We start from the raw sequence: 25,778 nt of genomic DNA, 5'->3' as shown, positions 1-25,778 counted from the left end.
ATTATTAGCATCGTATGACCCAATGTATCTTCTAATTTTAGGACTAATTACACGCGTGACTGGCCATTAATCGATCGCAAGGAACGTTAATGGTCGTTCCATTTACGCAAGGTTTATGCAAAACGTGAGTCAGGCACCGGGATAGCGCAATTGCCAAAGATTTCCACTCCGACACAAGTCATCTTCTTGCTCATCTTTGCAATCACGGATTGTGTAATGAGAAAGCAGATTTTTAAAAGAGATAAAACGTGGATTGAAACATAGTTCTGTAAGTTTCTAGCGAACGAAGCATGTCAGTAAGCGGTTGCATTTGAAGAACGAACATGCGAATTAAAAATTTAACGAGTATCGTAACTTTTTGCAAGAAATGGAAATAATGCGACAGATTGACGGTGCGTTGAAATAATAAAAATTGGAACGATAACACTTTCATGGTCGAAATAAGAAAGGATACTATTTCCTCGTTGACAAAAGTCCCTTTCTTTGTTATCGTAAACGAATCGATGTTGCGCGCGGATATAAGATTTCTCTGTGATTTCCGCATTTCTCGTTTACTCAGCTCTGGAATATTCTGCCGAGGCAAGGAACATTTTAAATTACATGAAAATATCGAACAATTGCAGTCCACAGTGCAATCAGTTGTGTCAATCTGAATATCTCGCATTACGATTGACTCATTATTATTTCGTCGGTTTTCAAGTACTATGTTGTTTATATTATTTACATTTATTATTCCTAGTTTCTATATACCATTGCTTCAAATTTCTTATTTTCAATAAATAATTTCCGTCAAATATTTCGAATCTATTTGTAAGGTGGAATTCTTCAATTTATATCATCTTATAAATAACAAGCAATTTCCAACGAAAATTGTTCGACATTTTTCTCAATTTCGTTACGCAGCAGGTGTTCCAATAAAATTCAAAGGCCGTTTGTTGTAGCATAGAAAATAATAATTTATTCAGCGTTCAGCGGGGAAATATAAACGTACAGTGTACTGCAGGAAAACATTTCTCTCGAAATGAACATAAAGTGTCGACTATACTTTAACAGCGAATGACTCTATCTGCGTACAATGAGGCATCGTTGGTACACGCACTTGTTTCATCCACTACGCTATCACTTTTGTCATCCTCTACACGTTATAAAACAGTAATAAGTTGTTCGTATTCGTCTAGAAAAAACGTATTTCGGGAGGTTAATCGGTAAATTCTTCTAAACTTTGATCCGCGATTCTGTCCCCTAAAAAACGAAACTAGCTCGGTCTCAAAGCGTTTTCGTGCTTCACACACACGAATATACAATAGATTCTACGCGCGTGCTTTCGTACTATTTTCCCCTGAATGTACAATTCACCTCGTGTTTATCTTTTCCTTTTTCCCGTCTTCTTCTTTTATCTTTAAATCCGAACCATATTGTTTCAACCAGACAGAACAAATTCGCACGATTCTGCTTTAGATTCGCGCCTCATGTTGAGTCAAATGAATGGAACTTACGTTTCTTTGCATCGATTACACTGTTCGCCGAGCAAATATTTCAGACTAATGTAACTCGATCGAAAGTTTTAGTGTGCACGCAAAGGTCGCCTGTATTCTCTATTGTGATAGAATATTGATTTTGCTGCAATTGATCATTTTTTTTTATCGTAGTTAATAACAATTTTCGATACAAAATTCCATCGATTCAAATATCGTGTTATTGCAATGGCTGAATTTCGATGTTTTAACAGCGCCGAATTTTATCCATTCAAATATCGTGGTTACGGTTATTATAATTTTTTATCCATAAATATTCGAATGATATTTATTCGACAGCTTTGTGATTTACACACGGAGATCAGAAAAGGTAAGCACGATAGATGCATTTTTGTCGATTTTCTGATTTTCATTTTCATTTTCGCTTCTTTTCGACTGCTTTATTCCGCCACTTTTCCATAAAGAACGCAAAATATAGTTTATTATATCTTCTTTAGCGATAATAAACGTGTTTGGAAAAACAAACTGATACCTTAATGCTAAAAAGAATTTTATGGAAATATCGTTCTTTACAATAGAACAATTCCTAAAATTATTAGAACTTTCTAAAATTATTCGCAAATATTGTTGGAACTTTATTCGTGTATGATTGACGTTTCCAATTTGTCATTTCCAATTTATTCTGTTGTTTTTTGCAGATATGTACATTCTATTCATTTAACGATCATACAATAATGGCCATTTCATTTGACTGAACATTTTTATCGAACGCTGTCGTTTGCAACATGCACGCAAACCTGTATACAAATTTAAAACTCGTGACTCGATAAACGTGACGAAGTATTCGTAGTAAGAAATGATACTATTATGCAACATATTATAATCAATTATACAAAAAAAAAAAAAATTAATTACGAGTGCAAAGATAAATCAAAAATAAAATTTATCTCTAAAAATTACAAAATAAAATTATTCAAATATTATAAATCTCATTCAATAATATACCGATATCGATCCGGTAAACGAATTACGTATAATGTTTCATAATAAAAATAAAGTAATGAAACGAAGACGATTAAAAATTGATCGACGTAAACTTTCCAGCTATATAAAATATACAATTTCCAATTGATCTTTACTTAATGATAAATCTTTACTTAATGATAAAGCTAGGACGCGTTAAAAGAAATCTTTAAAAGAAATAAATGTATCGTGGCTTATTGCTTCCTCGAGCTGCGTTTTCAAGTGCATCGCTACGTGTAACATCCACTGAAATGCGACAAATCTCGTACGACTCGCACTTTCTGTGCTTCACGCTACCTATCTATGTAAATTAAAGTTTATAAAAGATCGCATAACCAACGGGGTAATTGGGTAAATCGCATTGCGTTTTACAGAATCGTTATCGCGTAATAATACTCACATTCATCTTGTACAAGTACATATACATATACATATGTGTCTAGAAATATATGCACGGTTACTTATCCACTTGTCTTCGTGCTAAATGTAGATGTCGATTGAAAGTAAAAGAAATCGATGTACAGGTTAATAGCGTAGTAAAAATTGTATTGACCTGCTTTCGTAACATTCACTAATTTCTGCCGAAATTCTGATAATTATGTATCTAAATAATATTTAAATTGATACTTTGCGATAAAAGATGATTTATCGTTACACTGCTTACAATTAAAAATCGAAACGATTTAATGTTCAATCTACACAATCTACATCTGAATTTTAATTTTAAATATAAATTCCATATACATACTACATACACACGAGGTGTACAACTGTTGATCTTGATATTATTATAATGCATCCCAGAATAAAATATAACAAATGTAACTTTCTGATTGTGAGAGAAAGCGTTCTGAAGAAAAGTAATAAGTTCATAAATTTGCATCAATACTTCCATGCTTATTCTATTCATCACGTTTTCCTATAACGTGTGATAAAATGATGCATACTTATGCAATAATGAAATCATGTACTACTTTACATAAAAACAATGTAACTTTTAACACCGATTTTTTTTTCTACATCTTACTATCATAAATCATCTTCTGCAATTATAATAACATCTCAAAATCTTTACCATTCGAAAATGGCAAATTTTTTATTAACTTCAATCGTTCATGGATACGTTCCACACATCGAAAGGAATTTTAATGTGCAACGAGTAAAATCGAAAGTCGGTCGAACGAAATATACAGAACGAAGGAAACTCGATAAGAAAATCGATTTCTTCGACATTTATCCAAAATCTACATCGTGCAGGAACACAAACGGATCGAGCCATGCGTATATAATAATACTAAGTCTTATGAAGCATTCCATTTACGTATTTCTATTATATCGACGACATTATTACTCTTCTCGTTATCGTTAATCTTCTCCTACGTCGTATAAAGTAATGCACTCGCACAAACGATAAATTATCATACTTACAATAAGTCAACAGAGGAAAAAATAAAACGATTGCATAATCACACCGCGTTAAGTCTCATTTGGCCAACGAATTGCACGCTTAAAAAAAAGTTCGCTATGCATATCACCTTCTGCGTGTCGATCCTTTAAAAAGTACTGTCATTTCGATCTGTATACGTTTGTATTCTTCATCATCGTTCCATTCTATTATCCGATCGTATGATTTCCTCGATCAGATTTTTGTCACTCGAGACGTCCAAATAACTCGAAAAGACAAGCAATTCGAACATCGAGCAACATATTTTGATCGTTTGAGTGAGTTTGAACAAATTTTGATCGGTTTGAACGAGTCGATCTCACTCAAAATATATTCCAACGATCAAGTACTGGGCAACTTTCTAAAATCAAATTGTATTCAGTTTGGATTCCAAACGTTTGAACATCTCGTGTATTTGAACAATTCTGCATGCCGTATGTTAGAGGAAAAATATTAATCGCAGAAATGTTAATAGTGCAACGATGATATCATTACGAGATTCTGATGTATAAGTGGAAAATCATGGAATATTTCTGGAGCGAGATTCACGTGATTCAATCGTGTATCCGATCTCAGCTGAAACGCGTCTGATTCTGGCAAACGTGCCAAAAAGAACTTGACGGAACCCGAACCGTCCTTTAACTCGATCTGCCACGCGTGTCAGAAACTTTCTGCTATCCCGCTACGCTCGACATATTTGAAATCAACCGAGAACTTTACACGGATTGCTAGAAATCTGGCCTTCCACGACGCTGCACTGTCGCGAAATTCTGACACCATCGAAAAGTATACCTATAAATCAATCGAATTTGATTTATTTTCGTTTGTGTTGTTAAAAGAAATTTGCAGAGGAAATTTTCAAAGGAAGCTTGATGAAGTAACCTTCAAGTTACACTTTGGTGTTATCTGATAATCTGATTTCTATGTATTTAATTCTATTGCTCTATATATGTTCTATATTTTATGTTCTATTTTTATGAGTAAAAAAGTGAATAGAAGATATCCGAAGGCATATGAACATGAAGAAATGAGGAAAGCAGCAGAAATAAATTATGCGATTTGATATTATTTATGACGATTCGATAAAGAATTATTGGTAGCATTCAGCATTGATTCTCTATGGTTTAAGAACATTATTCACGCAGAAATTCGTTTCATTCGCGTTTTAATTATGAACATGTTACTCTGACTGTAGATTAATGCAATATTAATAGCAACAGTGATACAGTATTATCTGGATAATTAAACGATTAAAAAGATATCGTATCATGTTAATAATATTTCAAATTGATAATAATATCTTACAGTACTGATAGCATCTTAAAAAATCGTAAAACTGTCTTTTGGTGCTTCTTTATGTAAAATAATCTATGAAGAAAAATATCTACTTTAATAGACCAGGCTTTTCCTGGCTCATTATTAAGTTTCAAACAACAAAAAGACTATCACATCATAATTCTAAAATAACTTCTATCCATTATACAATTTAAATTATATTTCACACATAACATAAGCTTTCAAAGACTCTCGAGTAACTCGCAACATATTAAAAGCTTATCCGACCTTTGTATAATATGTACATGTTATGGTATACACATAATTAAGACAACATTTGTCGTAAGATCCTATCTAACAAAAAAATTAATTAGAAAAACACAGTTATCAAGCATTATCTGCAAAGTTCGTATTTCTACCTCTCGTCTTAATTTACAAACATTCTTTCGTAAACTATGTATATCCTGAAGTAGACGTAAAGTATTATAACCTTCTTCCTTTTTTCTTCCTTTTTTTCATTTTTTTTTTTTTTTAAGAGATAATATCTCGTCCACGAAACACAGGACATTCGTCCATTGAGAAACAACGTTCATTCGTAAGCACCGAAATGAAAGTACTTTTTACGACACTGGATACTAAATATGTGTTAAATTGATCAGCTGAACACGTATACGTAACACAAACAGCGCAACAAGTATATTATTTCGCCACTACTCTACCACGTAAATTATTTCCACCTTTACGTTATAATTACACAATATATGCAGGATAATGGGGTTATACACGCGCGGTTCCTGCGATACGCTATGTCGCCAAAAAACAACGTTCTCCTAATGCAAGGACGCGCAAGGAAGGTTTGCGACAATAACAGAGCTAAGAGCTGTTTGCCGTTTCGTTAAACACACACGACTAAAAGTCAATTGGAGAACGGAAACTAACCGCGCTAAAGGAGCTCAACGGAAGAACAGATTTCTTGTATACGGCGACGCTTCTCCCGCTTCCTATTTCATTCCGGTAATTGCTTTCCCTTCTCAGTTAGGTCTTTCTCGATCTTTGTTTAATGAAGTACTTTCGAGAATACTAGGTAAGTACAAATTTGTTTCTTTTCTTTCTAAATTATGCAGTGAATATTGCAATGATTATCGCGTTGACGCTTTAGGAATTATTGCAGACTATTTCGTCTAGAGTATACTGTAACATGTTTGTCATTTGTAATTTGTAATTTTGTAATTTACTAATTTCCTATAGAAATAATTATTTGACAAATGATAAGGTGAATTTTTTAAACGTTAATATCTTTCTCCTCAAGAATTACTATAGAATATTCTTTTCTAGATTCTATACCGCAACAACTGTTTTGCTGGCAGATCATATTTTAATATCGATCCCTTCTCTAAAAATGATAATTTAAAAATTCTTAATCAAATACTACGACCGTTAAAATTTATATGAAAAAGTTTATACACAAATTAATATAAAATTTCATTTGTGATAAAATGAATTGCTAATAGTCTGTTACACTGATTGATGTGTGTGTAAACAATGAAATGAAAAGAAAGAAATATTGGATCGGTGAAATATATGTAACGCGTTTTATTGTTCTGTTTATTTTATGTTTGAAGGAAGTATGATTTAGTAAAACATTTCGAGCACAAACCGCGGTCTGAACGTTATGTTGCAAGTTAATGCAAATACAACTGAACGAAACATCTGAAATAGAACCTTTCACAAATTTCCCATTACAATTTGGGAAACGTAGATCGAGTTAATATTGGTTTTCATCGCTTGCAATATTTCTCTTCATCTATAATTATGTGAATAAATTGCCAATTGTTACATATTCGTTGAACGTATTTTCGTTCCAGAAACAGTGTTCAAACGTACACTAAACATCTAACGCATTTTGTTACTATCTTCATTTTGTATTTACCTTATATCGTATTTACTTTGAATATTTTGTACTATACTGTGAGTATCTTGTACGTATTTCTGTATTATGAACACAATACGTTTTTTCATCTGCAAATTTCCCATGAAGCCATAAAGATCTACAAGCTAATCACCGTCATCGACACCATGAAAAATCCAGAAAGTCATACAAATCCTCTCATTGCCGCTTTCCACTCCATTCGAAAGAATTTCACAAAGTTTTCCATCCCGAAAACGTCACGTTACGCAAGAAACAGCCAATTCGAGCGAAGCCACAAATCGCGTCGGCGCTTTTTGCTCTACGGCCTCGTCGAGGGGCCGTAAATCTAGCGGAGCCCCATTATCCGAAAACACGTAAAATAAGTCGGTCAAAATGATGCAAGAAATTAGGAGAAAAAGCTGCGACGCGCCAAATGCGGGCTGAATCGAATAAATCCGCTAGGAAGGGACATTTCACGAACTGGCTAATGCGCTTGACCGAAAAATCTGTTTATCCATCGGATCCACGATAACTCTAAATCCTTCCGGGAGAAACGGAACATTTGCTAGTCGCGATCTGTCCTTCCACGTTAGTCGAAATGTGTACCGAACGAGTGGCTTAACCTTAACCCAACGAAACTTTGTAGAACTCTTTCCTTCGTAGGACGTGGCAAACCGTTTGGAAACACGCGATTACTCTTTGCTTTGCGAATTGGTGATCCAAGTACCTCTGTTCCTTGACTGATATCCTTTCATCGCTGGTTGTTATATTCGGTTATTCTTTAAGAACGAACGACCGTTACTGTGATTTAGGGAAAGATCGTTTCGTACTTTTTCCTGTGATTGATAGAAACACGAAGGTAATTTGTAATAGTTCGTAATGTTTTGATTTGGTCGATTGGAAGACTGTTTGTGACTGTTGCAGACTACTTATTAGATACTTTAACGTAGTGAAATTGAGCTTGGATTAAGATGTAGAAGTTAAAATGTTTGTAACAATATCAGCTGATAAATGTTTCTTAGAATATCGTTTGACGTTAATAGAATTAGAGTTGATATTGTATTTCGTTCTGATTTTGTTGAATTGTAGTATGAAGAAATATGGTAAGTCACGCGTTATTCACGTCTTATTAAGAGTGAGCAATTTTCTTCGTTTAATTCATTAATTTAATATGTTGCATCGTAATCCGACGTGTTTTTATTTGCTTTTAAAATTGAATATGTATCTTTGCTAGCGATTTGAACATTCAGAGATGTCGATTGTTATAGTATTAACTATACCGTTGGCTTTTTACAGAACCTCAAACTTTAACCACCAAACGACGTCAATAGAAATCGATAAAAAAGAATTTATTGTGTTTCTCGCCTGTGGTCTTCATATGGGAGGTACATAAAATTATATCTTTCTGTTCCAACTTCATTTGATAACATAGATACCGGTAATATTATCAAAATATGCAAATACATTAAAATTTATCATTGAAAAAGCTTCCATTGAAACACGAAGTTCATATATGCGCGATTTGTGCCACGAAATGTTTCAGTAGTCTGATATATTTCCTATTTTTCGATATTTTTCGACGCCCTATAATTTCACGATAGTCCGTTCCAAATTATTTCATAATTTCAATAATTCATAACATCGAATAAAATCTCTGATAATGATAAATTGACAAAAATTGTTTCAGTGTTCTGTTTGCGAGAGAATGGAATTCCGCGCAGGTTCTCGCGAAACAGCGGGAAATCTGTTCTTCAGTTAAAACACGTAAGAAACAGTATGGAAAAGATTGAATTTAGCTATGACGCTACGAAGCGTCGCGGTGAAATCTCGCCGAGATTCGGGAAAACGACGACGACGACGACGTTTAGAAACTACGGTTTTAACTATACAGTACAATAAAATACGAGGCGTGGGGTTTCTGGTTTTGGAACGAAGCGATTAATACCTGAACATTCCTCACATTTTGCTGCGGCTTGTGTCTGTAGGAGGAAAAGTTAAGCAGATTATTATTTCGTCGAGCGGGTTTGCAATTTAAAATGAACGTAATTTTAGTATGTAACTTCGATTAATTAACAACTGTCATTCAAACTGAATTGGTTTATTAATTAACAACTGTCATTAAAACTTGAACAAAATTCTGGCGATCGTTAATTAGATCGTATTAATTTTTTCATTCACATACAATTTTATACAGATTAGAAAACTATCGAATCTTAAATACGTAGTACAAGATGTTAACATATTTCAATCCGAATAATAAAATTCTTTCTTACATCTAGCGCACAAAACGCTATTATAACACCAACAAGTGAAAATCAAGAAGATGAAGGAAAAGAAAGGAGAAAGAAATTCGATTCTTGGATTACCAAAAAAGGTAGAAAGAACCTTTCTACGTCTCTTAATGAACATTTTATTCCAATTAAATCCTTCACTCACCTGAGCAGCAGTTTCTCGTTTCTCCAAAGAACGCGAGTCAGCGTCCAGCAGTTCTCCAAGTTGTCCAACGCCAAAATCTACTTTCTCGGGAAGAACACTACTCTCCAGCGTCAGTCTGTCGGGATTCTTCTTCTTATCCAACAACTTCGTATCCTGGCCCGCAGGACTCCCTGCGGTACCATTCTCGTCAGGATCTTTCGCGCCGATCACGGTGAAACCACCTTGAAATTTCACCGACTTCTTTCTCTTAGCTGTACCAGGATGCGCACATGAATCACCGATAGACTTCGGTGACACGTGTATCTGCTTCTTCATCTCCACATAATCATCTTCTATGTTCGCAATACGAGCATCTAATCGACTCGAGTTCTCTGTTCCAAACTTTTCTACGATCGCAGCACACTTTCCTTCTTTCCTCGCTGAACAGATCGATCTTTCGAAATCTTGGTCCGCTATTAGCCCACGATAATCATCCTTTTTCATCGTGTCGAACGATTTAGAATTATCCTTTTTCTGCGCTTCGAAGAACTTAGCCTCGATGGCCCTCGCTTCCAGTCCCCTACAGATGCTGATCACCGATTGGTGCTCAGGCATCGGGTCCTTATCTACTCTATCGTTAGTTTTAGAATCATTGTCGGTCGTCGCCTCGCGATGAATCTCGTAGTACTTAATGAAGCTCCTAACTCTACCAGGGGTTATCGTTACAGTGTCGCGGGATTGGTCATCACTTACAGCTACGGGTGTTACGGCCCTGTTATTGTCATTATTATTACAATGGGGTCGAGAAATCCTCCTAGCTATGGCACTCTTGTCGCCGCTACTCATACTCTTGCTTAACTCTAACTGTCGCGCGTACGCGCCACGATTATGCGACTCGTCAGTCTTTGCGCTGCAGCCTACCATCTGCAGACATTCCACGGAGCTTGCTCCTCCTCTTCCTGCTTCGTCGTCAGACACTCTTCTGACAGCATCGCTTTTGGTCGGTTCGACGAGAACTTCGTTCGTGTTCCTTGATAATTCCGAGTAATCCTCGTTCGTCGCTCTTTCGACTCTGTTTATTCTATTCACAGTACTGGTCACAAAGCTGATATCATCTTGAAAATCTTCAGACCTCTCTTGTGATTCGTTACCTTTATTCCGGTCATCTGGAATATAGTTGCTCGTCGTCAGAGAAGCAACATACTGCCACTGCTTAACCGTTCTTGCGACTCTGTTTACGTCTATTTCTCGAGACTCTTCTTTACGACCTGATAAAATCTCGCTGCTCTCTGGCGGTTTCACAGATTCTGTACAATTCGCAGTAATATTTTGAGACCCTTCAAACCCTTTCCGTGATTCGTTACTCTTATTCCGGTCATCTTGAACCTTCCTCGTCGTTAAAGAGGCAGCATACTGCCACTGTTTAACCGAAGAAGTTCCTGCTATGCGATTTATCGTCTCGCCGCTCGTTTGCTTGGTCTCAACAGAAGAATTACCGTTACAATCTTTCAAACTCTGTGTACGGCTATCTGACATAGATTCGATTCTCTCCTTATCGTTCTCTTGCCGAGAAAAAGTTTTTACTCGCGGATGACTTTCAGTGGCACTTCTCTTCTCGTCGTTCACCGGTTTCAATTTAATGTTACTAAAATTGGAGAGCAACTCGTTCAATACATCGCACTTCGCCTCACCGGTGGTTTTCTTGCTCGTTTCGGCAATCTTCTTGGCCGTTGTCGGCTTTGGTAAAGTGGTTTCTACCCTTTTCAACGGCGCTCTAGACTCTTGTAAAATTTTCTGGATCTCTGAATCCATTTTTATCGACTCGTTTAACCGGTTCGCCAATTTCTTTCCTTCTTCGTCTTTCGAAATCGATACTTCGCTCTTCGTTAGTGATTTTGGGTGAACAGCAATGATTTCACAGCTCGTCCATGTCTGATCTGTATCCTCTGACAACATATTTACCAGAAAAGAGTTTCGTTGAATATTAACCGGGTTAGTGATACTTTTCCTTTTTTCCAGTGATTCGTTACCTATGTAACTATCTTGTAATTTTTTATTACTTTGGCTAACTGGAATATCCTTCGTCTCCTGTTTCGTGTCACCTTTAGTAATTAAGCCTTTGAAATTTCTCTCGCTCTCGCCTAAAGAAATATCGTCAGCGTCCAAATTATCGTCTTGCACATCAGAATCTTCACTGCCATCCGCAAGGTCATTCGACGTGAAATCACAACGATTTATTATATTTCGAAGCGATTCGTTTATGAAAATCTTTCTTCTGTACTCCCCCGTGGATTTATCGGCTGAATTCGTTTGTAATTGCTGTTTGTCAATTTCCATATCCTCTTCATCTGACGACACTTCCTCGCTAATATCAGTCTCTGTTCTATTTGATAACAAATGTTCCTTCAAAACGTTATTCTTTACTTTGTTTTTTATTATTTGTTGATCAAAGACTTTTGTCTCGTTTATTGTCGATTGTTCTCCATTAATTTCAGTCCTTAGATATTTGTCTCTACGAATTATCGAATCTTCCTGGACAAAATTGACGTTTGTCTCATTTCTTATAAATTCCAATTTCCAATCAAAGTTATTCGCAATCTCATTAGTACCGACAGAAATGATTTCGCGTTTTACATTGTTGTTTTCATTTTCAGAAGCTTCACGCGTCGAATCCTTTTCATCGTGATATTTTTTATTGTCTTTCACGTTATTTGAAGCAGTGCAGTTATTCGAAGCCCGCGCAAAACCGTTGTCCTCGGGCGGCCTTTCCGAACAATCGTCTCTAACCTCGGCCAACACAGAACAGCATTCCGCTTTCAACTTGATTAAACTCGACTCCGCTTCGCTGACGTCCGCGACTTTTAGTTTATCCTCGGAACAAAGGGACTCGTCTTGCGAATCGTGGCCGATCGAATCGCCGATCGAACCGTTGGAATTACCGCGATCGTCCTGGCCGAAAGATTCCTTATCGATCGCCCTGATAAAATTCGTGGCATCGTCCAGAGAATACCACCGGTCCAAACTGTCCCCTGTTTTCAAAATGGAACTAAAAGGTACGTCACCGAACTCGTCATGATTCTCCTGGAAATCTTGTACCTGACCAAAAGCCTTATTCATGTCCCTGCAATCCATATCGTCCGTGACCTCAGTCAATTTCAGGGAAGAGCCACGATTCCAGCTGACCTCCTGCTCATCTGTCAGGGGATCGATATTTTGCAAACTGTCGCAGCACGTGGTCTCGCCATCGTTGTTCAATTCGTGATCTGAAGTCGACGAGCTAGGTGACTCGATCACGAACCTCACTTTGGTCAACCGAGGTACCGTTGGTTCCTCTTCAAAGCTGTCGTAACACATCGGGCCGGCCGATCGTCGGACATTTACCTTGTTACTTCTATCGACGTAATCTTCGAAAATAAAACGGTTCGGTACGTCGAAATTCTCGATCAAACGATCGGTAAATGTAGCGGTCCATGTGTCCAAACATTTCTCGAATGGAAGGTTCGTGGTGGTCACACGGAAACGCAACTCGTCCTCCTCGTCGTCTAACGATTTTTCGAAAAATTCGCAAAAGGAGTTGCGAAGGGAGTTGCGAAAGGAATCGTGAAAGGAGCTATCGAAATTCGCAGAAGGCTCGTCATTAAAATCGTCTTCACGCTGCAGCGTGTTGGACATCACATTTTGAAAATCGTGCAAAGTGAAGAACAGCGGCGGGTACTTGTTGGTCTCCTTCCTAGCAAAAGTCTCGAATACAAACGGACGTTTGTGCGGCGACTTTGTCTCGCTGCTTGAACCGCACCTGTCGTTTTTCTCGTTTTCATCTTTGCTCGCTTTCTCGATCCGTACCGAGTCATCATCCTCGAACTGCAAGGACGACGGCTGAGAAGTTTCCCTCGTCTCGTTCGAACTTAGACTATTTAGCGTTTCTTCCGCATCGCCTACTGTCTGCGAGTTCGACGTCCTTTCTTCTGCCTGATCTTTGGCGACGTGAGATTTGATCCTTCCAACTGCTCGCGGCGGAGGCTGCGGAGGCTGTGGCGCCAAACGCTTTTTGTCTGGTTTTCTGAGACGAATCGGTGACGTTCCTTTCGGAGATTTTGCAATCGCCGCGAGCTTCGCTTTGCGCTTCTTCCGTCTCGGTGGGACTGGCGGTGTACTGCTGACAGATTCTGTACCTGGAACAACGATTGATCGAACGTTGGTGTGCATGACACTGGTAAATGTCAATGACTCTCGGCTCTATCGTTCCTCACTGACGTGTATGGTCACTTGTGTCAGTCTGAAGCTTTGATTTCGTCGCACAATTTGCCAAATCTATCAAAGTTAAGGTCAACTGTTCACTTGGTATATACAATAATACAGAGACGACGTGTCCGTTTGGGAACAAAAGAGAGTTTATGGTAATGATTCGTGGAATTCGTATTTGCGCATGGTAAAGATTGGTCGAAGCACAATCCGCTGATATTTAGAGAGAAATTTTGGAGTACGGAAACGCGTGGCTAACTACGGTGTTAGACCGTCCGAGGGATACTAAAGGTGATTCCCTACAAATGACAGAGCATCCTCTACCCCTCTCTCTACCGCGAAGTCAATAACAGTGATTCACTAATGCTGCCAAGTTTAAGTTTCCTATTGAATGAAAGAAGACCCTAATAAGACGACAGGCGAAATTCTAAAATCGATCTCAAACTCGGATGTGACAGAGCTAGCCAGGTACTGCGTTCGCTTTTGGTAAGAAAGCTTCTTCATCGTCGATATGTCAGTAGATTGATATATCTGTTAATTATTTTAATCCTTTTATAAAATACATTTTTCTTTTCAGCATTAAATTCTAATTTTTGTTTGTACATAGAAAGCATCGAGTTTAAATGTATAGATCAGATGTAGATTGAAAATTAAATTTGCATGACATATATCTTCGCAAGATCTTTTCTTTATCGAAACATTCTTTTTATTTAAAGCTTTCAGAAATTTGAACCGATGAAATTGAACTTCATGTTGTAGATAATCTTAAAAAATTGAATTAAAATGTATTCGATGAACCACGTGGAATAAACTGAAGAAAGTTGCAAATTATTAAATTTTTATTGATAAAATACTACTGCCTAATATGAACTTCAGATTTCCCTTGACAACTAAAGGACAGGACTGACGTGACGGTTCGTATTAATGGCGCAAATAGAGAAAAGCGGCAAATAGTGCCGCCTCGAACTCTGAGCAAGGCTTCGTCCGTTAAATGGATAAAAACAATTCGATTAGGTTACGTGGTGGATGCAGCCACGTTCGACATAATGGACATAATGGCCTTAATGGTGTTTACTATACGATTTTGTAAGTATAAGCGTCCACTAGCTTAATTGGAGAATCGAAATTTAAAGGCCAAGCGAACGATTGAAGAAAATTATAAATTCCTTCTAAACATTCAGTATGCAAGACTACGTAAAAGGAAATTAAATACTGTTTAGTATTTAATATTTCTTCTGGAAAATTTCAATCCCTACATTTTAATTCGTACACTAATATTATTTTTATGTTACATCGACGAAGTATTGATTAAAAATATACATAATAAATAATGTCTTTTCCCTTATAGATAATAAATTATACATTTAAAAATATACATATACGTATATATGTTTACGAATTTAAGCAACAATATGTAAAAAAAAGTATTTATTTATCCTCTTTTTTACACTTCTTTATCTTTTCTAATTTAGAAGGCAAGAGTTTCAGAAGTTACATTTCACGCTGTATTATCCAAGTTGTGATAAAATATAATTTGTTATTTTAATAGTATTCTCAACTAAAACTTTCGATATAGCACGTATCTGAACAGCATACGAAAATCAATGCGCATATAAATCGTTTCACTGCAATTAAGTACCCATTAAGTGCACAGTAACAAAAGTAGCATACGTGTTAGATAAAAATGGGTTTGTAGAGTAAGTACTAACTTGCTTTATCGACGATTAAATAAAAACTTGGCGACTCGTCCTGCTGACGTCGAAGTCCTCTATACTGAGCAGCATACTTGCGGACTTAAGTGCACCATTATCGACAAGATCGGCCATGTATAGGCTGTTTGCATTGTGATTACCCATTGCGCTCGATGCGGCACTGCTGTACGCGCTCGAGGTGTTTTGCACAGATGCAACGTCGGTGGTCCTTTGAACGAGCCATTTGTTTGTCATGCTCGACGTATCTGCTTCCGAGGACACGTCGAATCTGATGTCACTGAAATCAATGAAAGCGTACTTATAAAGTTTGCTTGGAAAATCAATAATCACACTGTTCAATCAGACACTGAAAAGCCATTCTATCGTATACATTGAGTTTCTCTCCGCGTCCAACTTACTAATATAATCAACTCTTATATTAATATATACCGATTAAATAAAATACATGTAATTGTTTAATATTTGTCTTAATACATATTTTCAAATATATGCACATTTGCAGCATTATTATATATTTCATCGTATGAATATAACGATATATAAGTATATTTTATAAAACTTTATCATTTTCAGTTTCTGTCTGTACAAAATAATGCGTTTAATTTCGTTTTTAATTCCCTCGACTATCCTCGTTTATATTTTCCACAAAAGACAAAATGTGGTCGGTTGATAAATTCCAGCGCGTACCGCATTACATTCTCTGCTATATCATATGCTGTAATAATTTTCCAGAGTTTAGAGCATGACATCTAGAGAATTTCAAATTTCAAGGATAACCTACATACCAAGAATAATCAACAGTCCGTTTATAATATCCCGTGCATGTTTAAAACTATTAAGTACAGGCCCAAAATTTTGCTTCCATTCTTGTTAAAATTAAGTGCATAGCGAAACAGAGTACTGGAATGTTTCACTTGATTACTTTACTTGAGACGAATTAAGGATAATCTAACAAATTCACAATATAAAGTTCTACATCACCCAGTCGCAATGAAAGAATCAATCTCTTCAACTGAAAGTTCTTCAGCGTAAACAAGAAAACTTATTTTCATTTCAGAAATAATTGCTCGCTCACTTAGCTAGTATTAAAATTAAATTTAATTAAAAAAACAACTAGGATTCAAGGAAAGGAACATCTTTATACTCACTTCAAATAGTTATTTTCCACAGGTTGTTCGTGATTCTTCCTGGAGGTCGCGTTTTTACGGGAAGTAGCTTGAGAGAGGACCAGCTCGATCGTATCGGACGAGCTCTGCAGCATCTTCAGAGCATCTTCATACCGCAAATGCAATAAATTTTGCCCGTTTATCGCTACGATGCGATCGCCTACGACCAATAAATTTCTCCGAATTAATGCAGCCCCGGTAAAGAATGGCGCTTCAAGCTTACCTTTGTTCACGTTTCCGGCCATATCGGCCGATCCTCCTACCGATACCGCTTGGACATAGACGCCACCATCGTTACCCTCTGTCACTTGCAACCCTATGCTACCACCGTGACCCCTTTCCAACTTAATCGTCTGCAGGATTCGTTCCTCGGCAAACGACAATTCTTCAAGACGCGCTGCTAAGGAAGCGGACATCGACTCGTCCTCCGGCACACGAAACGTCTCGTCATCTGTACGGATGTCAGCGTCTGTTGGAAATAGAAATCATACGAAATTGAAATTTACAAATCATATAATTCTTGCATGATCATGAAATGCATCTTGTTCGAAGAGATATTTTTATATTGAAATTAATATGTTTGCAGAATTCCTTAATTTCTTGAGATATAGGATTAAGAAGATTAAAAATATTATGTTGTATATGTTATCTGATTTAGTGAATTACATAGCGCGATTGATTTCAAGAAATGCAATTTCAAATGAGTTATATGGCATTTGTACTTGGTTCCAATGATAATTGTTAACACTTGAAAAATCTAGTCGAAGTAAAAATGTTACTAACTGAGCACATATGCTTCCGGTAGAGGAGATTCCGTTGATCGTGCGGACAATGACTGAATCGAAGACTCCGTGTCTGATTTTAATGATAGCGACTCCATGTCGTCGGTAAGGGCGGTGTCTTTCTGCACGAGGCTGCTGTAGATCGCTCGTGTTCCCATTTTTACCCCTAGACGGCGTGGCAAACTCGGCGTCCGATAACCTCCTGATTGTCTGGATGTTCCGTAATTCGGTAAACTTGAAGTCTTCATCTAAAACAGACATAAAGGCATTTCGATTCCAATTAATTCCAATATTGGTAAATTTTCATACAAAAAGCTAAGATATATTGCAAATGCACGAAACAACATATATCGAACTTTTCTATCATTCTTGGAAGTAAATACCAGTCAAAGTACAAACATTCCCATTAAAGGTATTATATATGCCAATATTAAAGCATCATCTACTGATTATATGAAACATAATAATTATCGTAGATCATAAGATAAACGATTAATAGCCAGAATTTTATATTTATGCAAGACGACGATCTAAAACAAGTATTACCAAAACCAATTTGTTAGAGTTAAAGATAAAATTAATTAATATACGTTGACTCTTGATAAATATTTGGTTTAAAAAGGACGTTAAAAAATTTTTCGATGAATTAAATAGTCCACAAATTTATGAAAAGTGAATATGATTCGTGAAATTATCTGTAATAGAATATGCATGAAATTAAATAGCAATAGATAGAAAATCTAATAAAACAAATACCAAATTAACCAGAACAATGATTGAGAAACGTAGAGGACAACGTAGATGAGAACAATATTGAATTTTTTCGTACCAAATCGAAGATTTTTATTATAATGTCAAATTTATTATAGTCGAAGCTTCAGAATGAAACAATAATTCATAAAAATGTTATTTATTTGCTAATAATTTCCCAGATTTTCTTCATTTTTACGAGTTCGTTGTTACTTATAAGAGGATCTCATTTGTCACTTATTGCATATAATTTCAATATTTTATTATATATATATGAAAGTCTTTAGTCTAATTTTCACGCCAATGGCCGATTAAAAGAAGGTATGTATTTTAATATTAGCTTCAAAGATATAAGACTATTGCAAAGAAATAATAAATCCAGGAAGTTGCACTTTTAGTCCAATAAAAGTCATCCAATGAAGTTCATGAATGTTATAAACGTAATATTCATAAGAAAATTTCTAATGAAAAATTCATGAACAGAAAATAAGTTCTAGGAACTAGCATTTTCAATATCATGGTTTTACACTCGATATATCCTTTGTCAAAAGAGGAAAGATTACACGAGGAAATATAAAAGTCAACCTTTCCCACATTACAACAAAAATAATAGAAAGTTGATCTACCTTGTGTAACGATTTCTTCACGTCCGACACGTCCCATACCTCATCCGGAACAGGAAACTCGTTCTTCCTTGAGACTCCAACTTTGTTGATCGCAGCATACAATACTTCAGGATTATCCGGTTTCTCTAATTGATCTACGTCGTTCGATGACATGATCTTAGGAAGCGAATAGCCACATTCAGTTTCAGTTTCCAGTTCTATTCGCGGACGATTGTAGATCTTCCCGTCGTTTTTCATTTCCTTTGCGTCTAGCGAGAGCGGCTCGTTGGGACTCGTCAGGCTTCTTTCTGACTCGTCTTCCGTATCACGGGACTCTCCTTCTGGTTCCAACCGCACGTTCACTTGCGCGTAAAGCGCATCTTCTTCAGACGAGTAGAAACCGGGTTCGCGAAGAGTGTCTTTCGTCTTTGGCACCGCGATAATATCTTTCTGTGGATTCTCATTCTCTTTGTTCTGGTATTCCTCCAGCTGCATCGAATAATTCGACCTCAGCTGCGCATTCTTCACGGTGTTCGCTATGGCTATTTTCGTTTTACTATCGTGAGACTTTGACTTTGATGGCGAGGCCTTTGCTTCGATCGTCGTAGGAACACCGAATTCTGAAAAATATTTCGTACTCTATGTTACACTGATCATTTTGAAGTAGACATTGAAATGAAAATAGTTCTTTTTTTTTTTTAATTAGAGCAGCTTTTGTTAAATAACAAACATAACTGTATCAACTGTAAGTTATTCACAATTCGTGATACTTACAAGAAGTAGAATTTTCTTTAAAAGATGTTGTAAAATCGACGTAAAATTGAAGTGTTATTGTTTGTTTCTTTTTATTTAAATATTTTAACGCAACTTTTTCATTCAATTTTAATGCATGCCTGCAAGTTAGCAAAATTGTCACAAAAGAGGTTTAATTAGCAACTAAGAATGTATTTACTCTTCTTTAGAACAATATAATTCACCGATTAGTACTTCAATTATTAAATAAACTTATCATATTTGATTATGAATTAAATCCGACTTTTCTTTTTTAGCTCATTAATTTCATAAGAAGACGAGTGTTGAGAAAAACCTTCATAACTACTCTATTCTATAATACATCAAAAAGCAGAAACATAACATACATGAGGAAGTTAAGACGTACCTTTCGCGAGTCCCTGCAGCGACGTAAATTCCGAGCGCAGCCTTAAGAAGAACTGATGGTGTAAAGAGGTGAGCTTGAAAGCGAAGTAACTTCTGTAAAACAAAAATACTTTGAAACTCGAGGCCTATGCGAGATCCGTACATTAAATCTTCTTTTAAATTCCATTCAAGTACAGAAACTTGGAGAAACTTCGTTCGTGTCTGTCGCTTGGCTTTTCAACGGATACATTCCACACAACATCTCTATTCGAATAAACCTTTTCCCAATAATCTAATTGAATTTACCCAAAAACTTCAACAATCTCCTTTTCTTAATCACGTTCATTCGTAACGAAAAACGCTTTAATATGTAAGACGCCAATACGACCCACGTACTCCCATTTTTTACTTAAGCAAAATGAATCGTTATTCAGCACAGACGTGTCATTCCTACCTAACCGAGCAAATAATTAATTAAACGAACGCTTACTTTCGATGGTCCATTCTGAGTTTGAACTTGCATCGTTTCCCATTCACCTTACTATAGACCACCAGACAACTTTTACTGTAGCTCAACGTCTGAATATCCTTCCACTGAAACTGCGCCAGCTTGATCCTTTCTCTTGGTTCTCCTCTTTCGAACAACTTCAATCCCTGAGCATGGATGGCTAACCAAACGTTGCTCTCAGTCTTCTTCTTTCCACCTTTGCCGCTCTTTCCATCGTGATTCAGCTTATTATTATTATTATTATTCACGTTATTGATGTTGTTGTTGTTGCAAGCTTCTACGCGATACTTAGACTTATAAGCTCCATAAATGTCGTTCGAGGTGGCGCTCTTGGTCAGTCCAGCAGGTTTTCGTTCGTCATATGGGATCTTTGGAATATTCTCGCAAGATCCCAATCGAGAAATTTCAATTCTACCACGAAGATATTCCTGTCTGCCATCTTGGCTATAAATATTCTCGCTGGAATCGAGCAATTCCTCGGACGTGTCGTGGTTATCGGTCGACTTTCTCTTCCTTTGCTGTGTCATTACCTTCTCCAGTTCCTTGGAGTCCACGGTGGCAATGTAATAGTGAGAACCATAATCTGGAAGGGTTTGTGCGTGAGTTATGAACATCTCCTCAGCTTTGTTCGAGTCCAAGCCACGTCTGTCGCGGTGTGCCTGGTGAAGACGAGCACGGAGAGCTTCCGCCCCTTCGTTGATGATTTGAGATTGATGCTGATCTATATTCAGGATCAGTGACTCCGGAACATAGTGTTCCAGCAGGAAGTAATCACCGCAACCGTGTTCCTAGATAGAGAAAGTAGCGCGTTATCGAGCTGAAACGATTCGAAGATGATGGGACGGAAATGAGGATACTAATGAAGAATCTTTTATACGCTTGATCGACATTTTAGCAAAATGAAGATTTTGAGGATCTTCTTCTTTCACTTACTTTTTTTTTCTTTCTTTTTTTTTTTGACGAATGAATAATATGTGGGAATATTGTAGTAATATTGTATTAATAAATAATCACTATGAGAATTGTAATTTGCATCGATCACATTTTATATCAAACTTGTACGGATACAAACACATCCGGAATTTTCTTCGTAACGGTTTCGTTTATATCTACAGATGTGAATTATCGATAACTCATATTCATCATATCCATTTTCACTGTATTACTTTCCTCGTGTCGACAATCAATATCACATGGTCGTTTCGTAATTGATATTACATTCCAGCGATATTCTTAGAAACAATGAATTGCGAATTTACTCACGTTCGCGTTATAATTCCCAAATTCAGCCTGAAGAGCCAGTCCAGTGAGATTAATTAACTCGGGATACGGGCACACCAGCTGTTGCTCCAATATACATCGTCGTATTTGCAAATATAATAGATGCTTCGATATCCAACTCCTAAACAGGTAATTCGTAATTGATTAATCTCCTACGTGCAAAAATATGTGCACACTCCACTGTCATTCAGAAACTATTATCGGTAGATTGAAATACCTTTGGAAAATATACAACTATATTACATATAAAGTAAAGCATTGTATTTAATAGATGTAAAGAGTTATAAATAAAAAGATATCAATTATTTCTTTTTCGCTGTAGAAAAATTCTATTAAATTGTTCTTTAGACGTTTCAAATTTTGTATTAATTGCTAGTAATGGTATAGATATGAAGAAGCTCAGAAACTATACCTTATACCACGCAGGGAGGGTAGAAAGAACCTGAGCCTCAGGTACAGCATAAAACTAGTCGGAAGACCCAGAAGACCTTTGCTTTTGCCGCTGCTTAACCATCCAGGTGGTGCGACTTTATTCAATTTAGTATCGGGAGGTAAAATCGCAAAATCACCTGCTAATAGCACCGCCAGGCCAAGGGTGAAGTTTTCGTCGAGGCTTTCGGCTTGCATGATGGCCTACGATCATTTATAACCAATGTATTATGTTAACGATGTAATTAAACGAGATCAAAGATACAGTTTGATTAGAATACCATCGGATGCGAATTGTCAAATGAAATAGAGAATGCTGTAGCTTAACATATTCCAATATGGTTAGAAGCAATAGAATTGTTCAGAATGTTTCGAGATATGTAACATTCGAATAAATTATTCATAACAGGGAAGAATTCCAAATTTTTAGTAAATTCTATTTCAGGAATTATTAATTAAGTTTTATAGCTATTTTATGGAATATTATGGAATTTTTGTATGGACCTAAAAATATAATTTACAGTCATTGTAGGTAATGTGATCTGTATAACATATTGGCCATTTTAAAATGTTGATATAAAATTAAATTATTTACTGAAATTAGTAATTGATCAAGAAAAGTAATGTTTTAATATCATACTAATTTTTTATTTGAGACACGATTGCCTTCAATAAATCGGATAACACTGATTTCCCTACACTTTTCGAAAAATATTACGAATATTTTTATAATATGCGGTATCGTAAATAAATATAAATATTCCGACAATTTTTTCCAATTAAAATTGAATACACGAAAAAATGGGTACATTTTAAAAGCGTTTTTTTCACACATACACCTACAAACATGAGAATTTGATATTGGAACATGCGAAATGTGTCAACTGAAATTCGAAATTTGTTTCATGTTCGAACCACTCACGAACAGACGAATGAATTTATTTTGTATTTTTTTCGTTAAATATAGAAAACTTGTAAAAATTTTATAAAAGTTTGTAACAAAAGAACTAAAACCATAACAACCTTCTAACTTAATTATACAAATTATGTTTCTAGCAACAAAATAGTATATAAAAAAAAGGTGTAATAATGATTATAATTCGTATATTAATTTTGTAATAAAATATCTTCATAATATATTACGTATATTGTACATACATCGACTAACATATTTGTTTCAATCTACAGACACGTTAATCGCTAGTATAGTAGTATAGTATCGCATAACTCATGGTTTGTGGATTTGTCACATAGTATAACGATATCTCTCTTCTCTCTCACACGCACACTATCTCTTGATAGAATGCCAGAGTTTCTCATGAGTTCACACCGGAATTTGTGGTCTCATGAATAACCACCCACGACTGGGGTCTTCGTAGTGTGACATTCGACATTTGCTGGACGATTCACAAAACGGTACCATGACTCAAATTCTATTTAAGTTTTATGTATACATGGTTCATATGTTATCACAAAACTACATTTACTTCATAGCTTATCTTTTGTATGTTAAAAATTTAAAACTTCTTTTATAATCATAACTTTTCAATTATTACCGGTGCTGGATTTTGAATGAAAATGTAGTCGAAAATCAACATAAAAAAGTATCCATCGAAACGGAGTAGAAATACCATACGAATGAATTTGCAAGTGAAAATCACAGAAAATATCTTGCTCCATTTGAAATTTTTAAAACTATAAATAATAAAAAAGCATCACTTCTTTCAATATTTCCTTCATTCTCATTCCTAACAATTTAATAATAGAAAATTAAAATTCGTCGATAACAAAGCAAAGATCTCAGTTATATCAGAAAGCTTCTTATATATTGGAATTTATCTACATGTACTTATGCAGTTCTAAAAGTCATAGGGGAGTAATTATCGATTTAAGTATGAGAATATTTTGTCGTTACTTCGCTATACGAAAATCTATACGTTTCTATAAATGACATTATACGTATCATTCAAACATAATTGTCTAGCAAATTGAATCCCTTATCATCGAGGGACACTCTCCATGGAAAACTCTCGCCAGTTCATACTTTTGATTGAACTTCAACACTTTTCATCACTTTTCATCATCGAAATACCATCTACGCTACGATTGAATTTACAAATTTTACTGAATCCTTAAACAAGATTCTTGAAGTTAATATCAATTCTAAATACTTGAAATAGAACTCTTTTTGTTCATTTTGTGTAGATAAATTCATAAATGTAAAATTAATCAGTTATTCGTTGTTACCTGAAACAGATCTCCAGCCGTAACTTTTTGAGGATCACAAGTAACTTCCACTCGTTGTCCAGTCAGCATTATCACGACAATACGTCCGGAATTGCTAGCCTATAAACAAATTAAATGTTACATTAGACGTAGGAAATAAATTTAATATATAAGTATAATATAATAATATAAAATAAAAATAAAAAAATGTAATGTAATACAAAATGTTACAAATAAAATAATGTCTATAGTTATGGGAATAAATGAAAGAATTCAAATATATAAAAATGAGTTATATGTATATCATATATGTATTTTACATCAAAAAGTTGACAAATTTCATTACCCATGTTCCTGATGATCGATAAAAATATTCATTATATATCTAATGTATTTTTAAAAAATTATTCTTACACACTTAAATGATTCATTAAATTGCAACATATAACATAATACATAATTTAGACGTATCATCTAAAGGTAAATTATTTATTAACCGAATCTTATTTATGAATTAAAGAACAGATACGTATGTTATGTTAGCCATAGTTAATTGTAACTAATTGTAGTTGATTATATAATTATTTATGAATACAAAGATAATTGATTTTATATATTTACATTACTGTTTACTATTTCTAACAAACTTGTGATAGAACTTAAACAACGAGCCCTTCAAGGTCCGATATGGTCTAGTGGCTAGGATACCTGGTTTTCACCCAGGAGGCTCGGGTTCGATTCCCGGTATCGGAAAATTTTTTGTTTTTCCTTTTTATCTACTTAATACGTGCCATTTGTACATTGCCCAATGCTTTATTAATAAGAATAATTTAGTCTTTTCGTAATGAAAAAGAAAAATTAATAAGTATATGATACACAATGATTTTCTCGCTAATTTACGTCAAGAAAATATCACTGAAACCATAACATTGTATTAGCATACATACATATGTGATTTGTGGCCAGAAGGCGATATCGGCTAGAGACTATATAGGTTAGAAACAGTTATTTATATATTTATATGTGAAATAAAAATGAGAATAAGAGTCTGTGATGGGAGTAGGGACACTGACATCAGTATAATCTTAGACATCAAGGCACTAAAGACAATTCTATAAGAAAAATTTCACCCATCTGATAGACCTGCACACTTGCTATTCCTATTACAATGGAGTATGTGCGGTAGACTCCTTAACTTGGACACCTGTACATTATAAATTTGCAGCAGGCCTCAATGAGTTTACCTAGCTGGATATTTATGGCGACAGCAATCAAATTTGCACACCGGAATCTATTAACAAACGTCATTCGATCGGCAATTGTCGCCATCTATCACGTTGCTTCCTATTTTAGTACCTTTAATTACCCGTGAATTCGACACATGTTTGTAACTTGTACC

General features: G+C 35.6%; 2 protein-coding genes, 1 long non-coding RNA gene and 1 other non-coding gene across 9 annotated transcripts in view; 2 read left to right on the top strand and 2 right to left on the bottom strand.

Moving 5' to 3' along the window:
- Positions 1-931: 931 nt before the first annotated feature.
- Positions 932-14,678, bottom strand: LOC122567189. Its single transcript, XM_043725503.1, has 2 exons — positions 9,563-14,678; positions 932-9,105 (listed from the first exon to the last, which is right to left on the bottom strand). The coding sequence occupies exons 1-2, from the start codon at positions 13,745-13,747 to the stop codon at positions 9,010-9,012; spliced, it is 4,281 nt and encodes a 1,426-aa protein (XP_043581438.1). The 5' UTR covers positions 13,748-14,678; the 3' UTR covers positions 932-9,009.
- LOC122567188 overlaps positions 13,578-25,778 on the bottom strand; it is a 143,789-nt gene continuing 131,588 nt past the window's right edge. For all 6 annotated transcript variants that reach the window (XM_043725497.1, XM_043725496.1, XM_043725501.1 and 3 more), the window contains 11 exons: positions 24,401-24,499; positions 22,137-22,357; positions 21,707-21,845; positions 20,426-21,231; positions 19,958-20,049; positions 18,820-19,418; positions 17,445-17,691; positions 16,885-17,130; positions 16,644-16,821; positions 15,493-15,772; positions 13,578-13,713 (listed from right to left, as the gene is read on the bottom strand). In XM_043725497.1, the coding sequence (XP_043581432.1) occupies positions 15,508-15,772; positions 16,644-16,821; positions 16,885-17,130; positions 17,445-17,691; positions 18,820-19,418; positions 19,958-20,049; positions 20,426-21,231; positions 21,707-21,845; positions 22,137-22,357; positions 24,401-24,499 (2,892 nt within the window). In that variant the 3' untranslated portion in view covers positions 13,578-13,713; positions 15,493-15,507. The remainder of the gene's footprint in view (positions 13,714-15,492; positions 15,773-16,643; positions 16,822-16,884; positions 17,131-17,444; positions 17,692-18,819; positions 19,419-19,957; positions 20,050-20,425; positions 21,232-21,706; positions 21,846-22,136; positions 22,358-24,400; positions 24,500-25,778) is intronic.
- Positions 17,700-21,170, top strand: LOC122567195. The gene is made up of 3 exons (XR_006316722.1): positions 17,700-17,855; positions 19,848-20,025; positions 21,066-21,170. It is a non-coding gene; the product is annotated as an uncharacterized LOC122567195 (long non-coding RNA).
- Positions 25,061-25,132, top strand: Trnae-uuc. Its single transcript has one exon. It is a non-coding gene; the product is annotated as a tRNA-Glu (tRNA).

This window comes from Bombus pyrosoma, linkage group LG4 (genome assembly GCF_014825855.1).
Source record: "Bombus pyrosoma isolate SC7728 linkage group LG4, ASM1482585v1, whole genome shotgun sequence".
In the NCBI taxonomy this organism is placed as follows: domain Eukaryota; kingdom Metazoa; phylum Arthropoda; class Insecta; order Hymenoptera; family Apidae; genus Bombus; species Bombus pyrosoma.
Note: the sequence above shows the minus strand (reverse complement) of the source record. Positions and strands in the feature narration are given on the sequence as shown.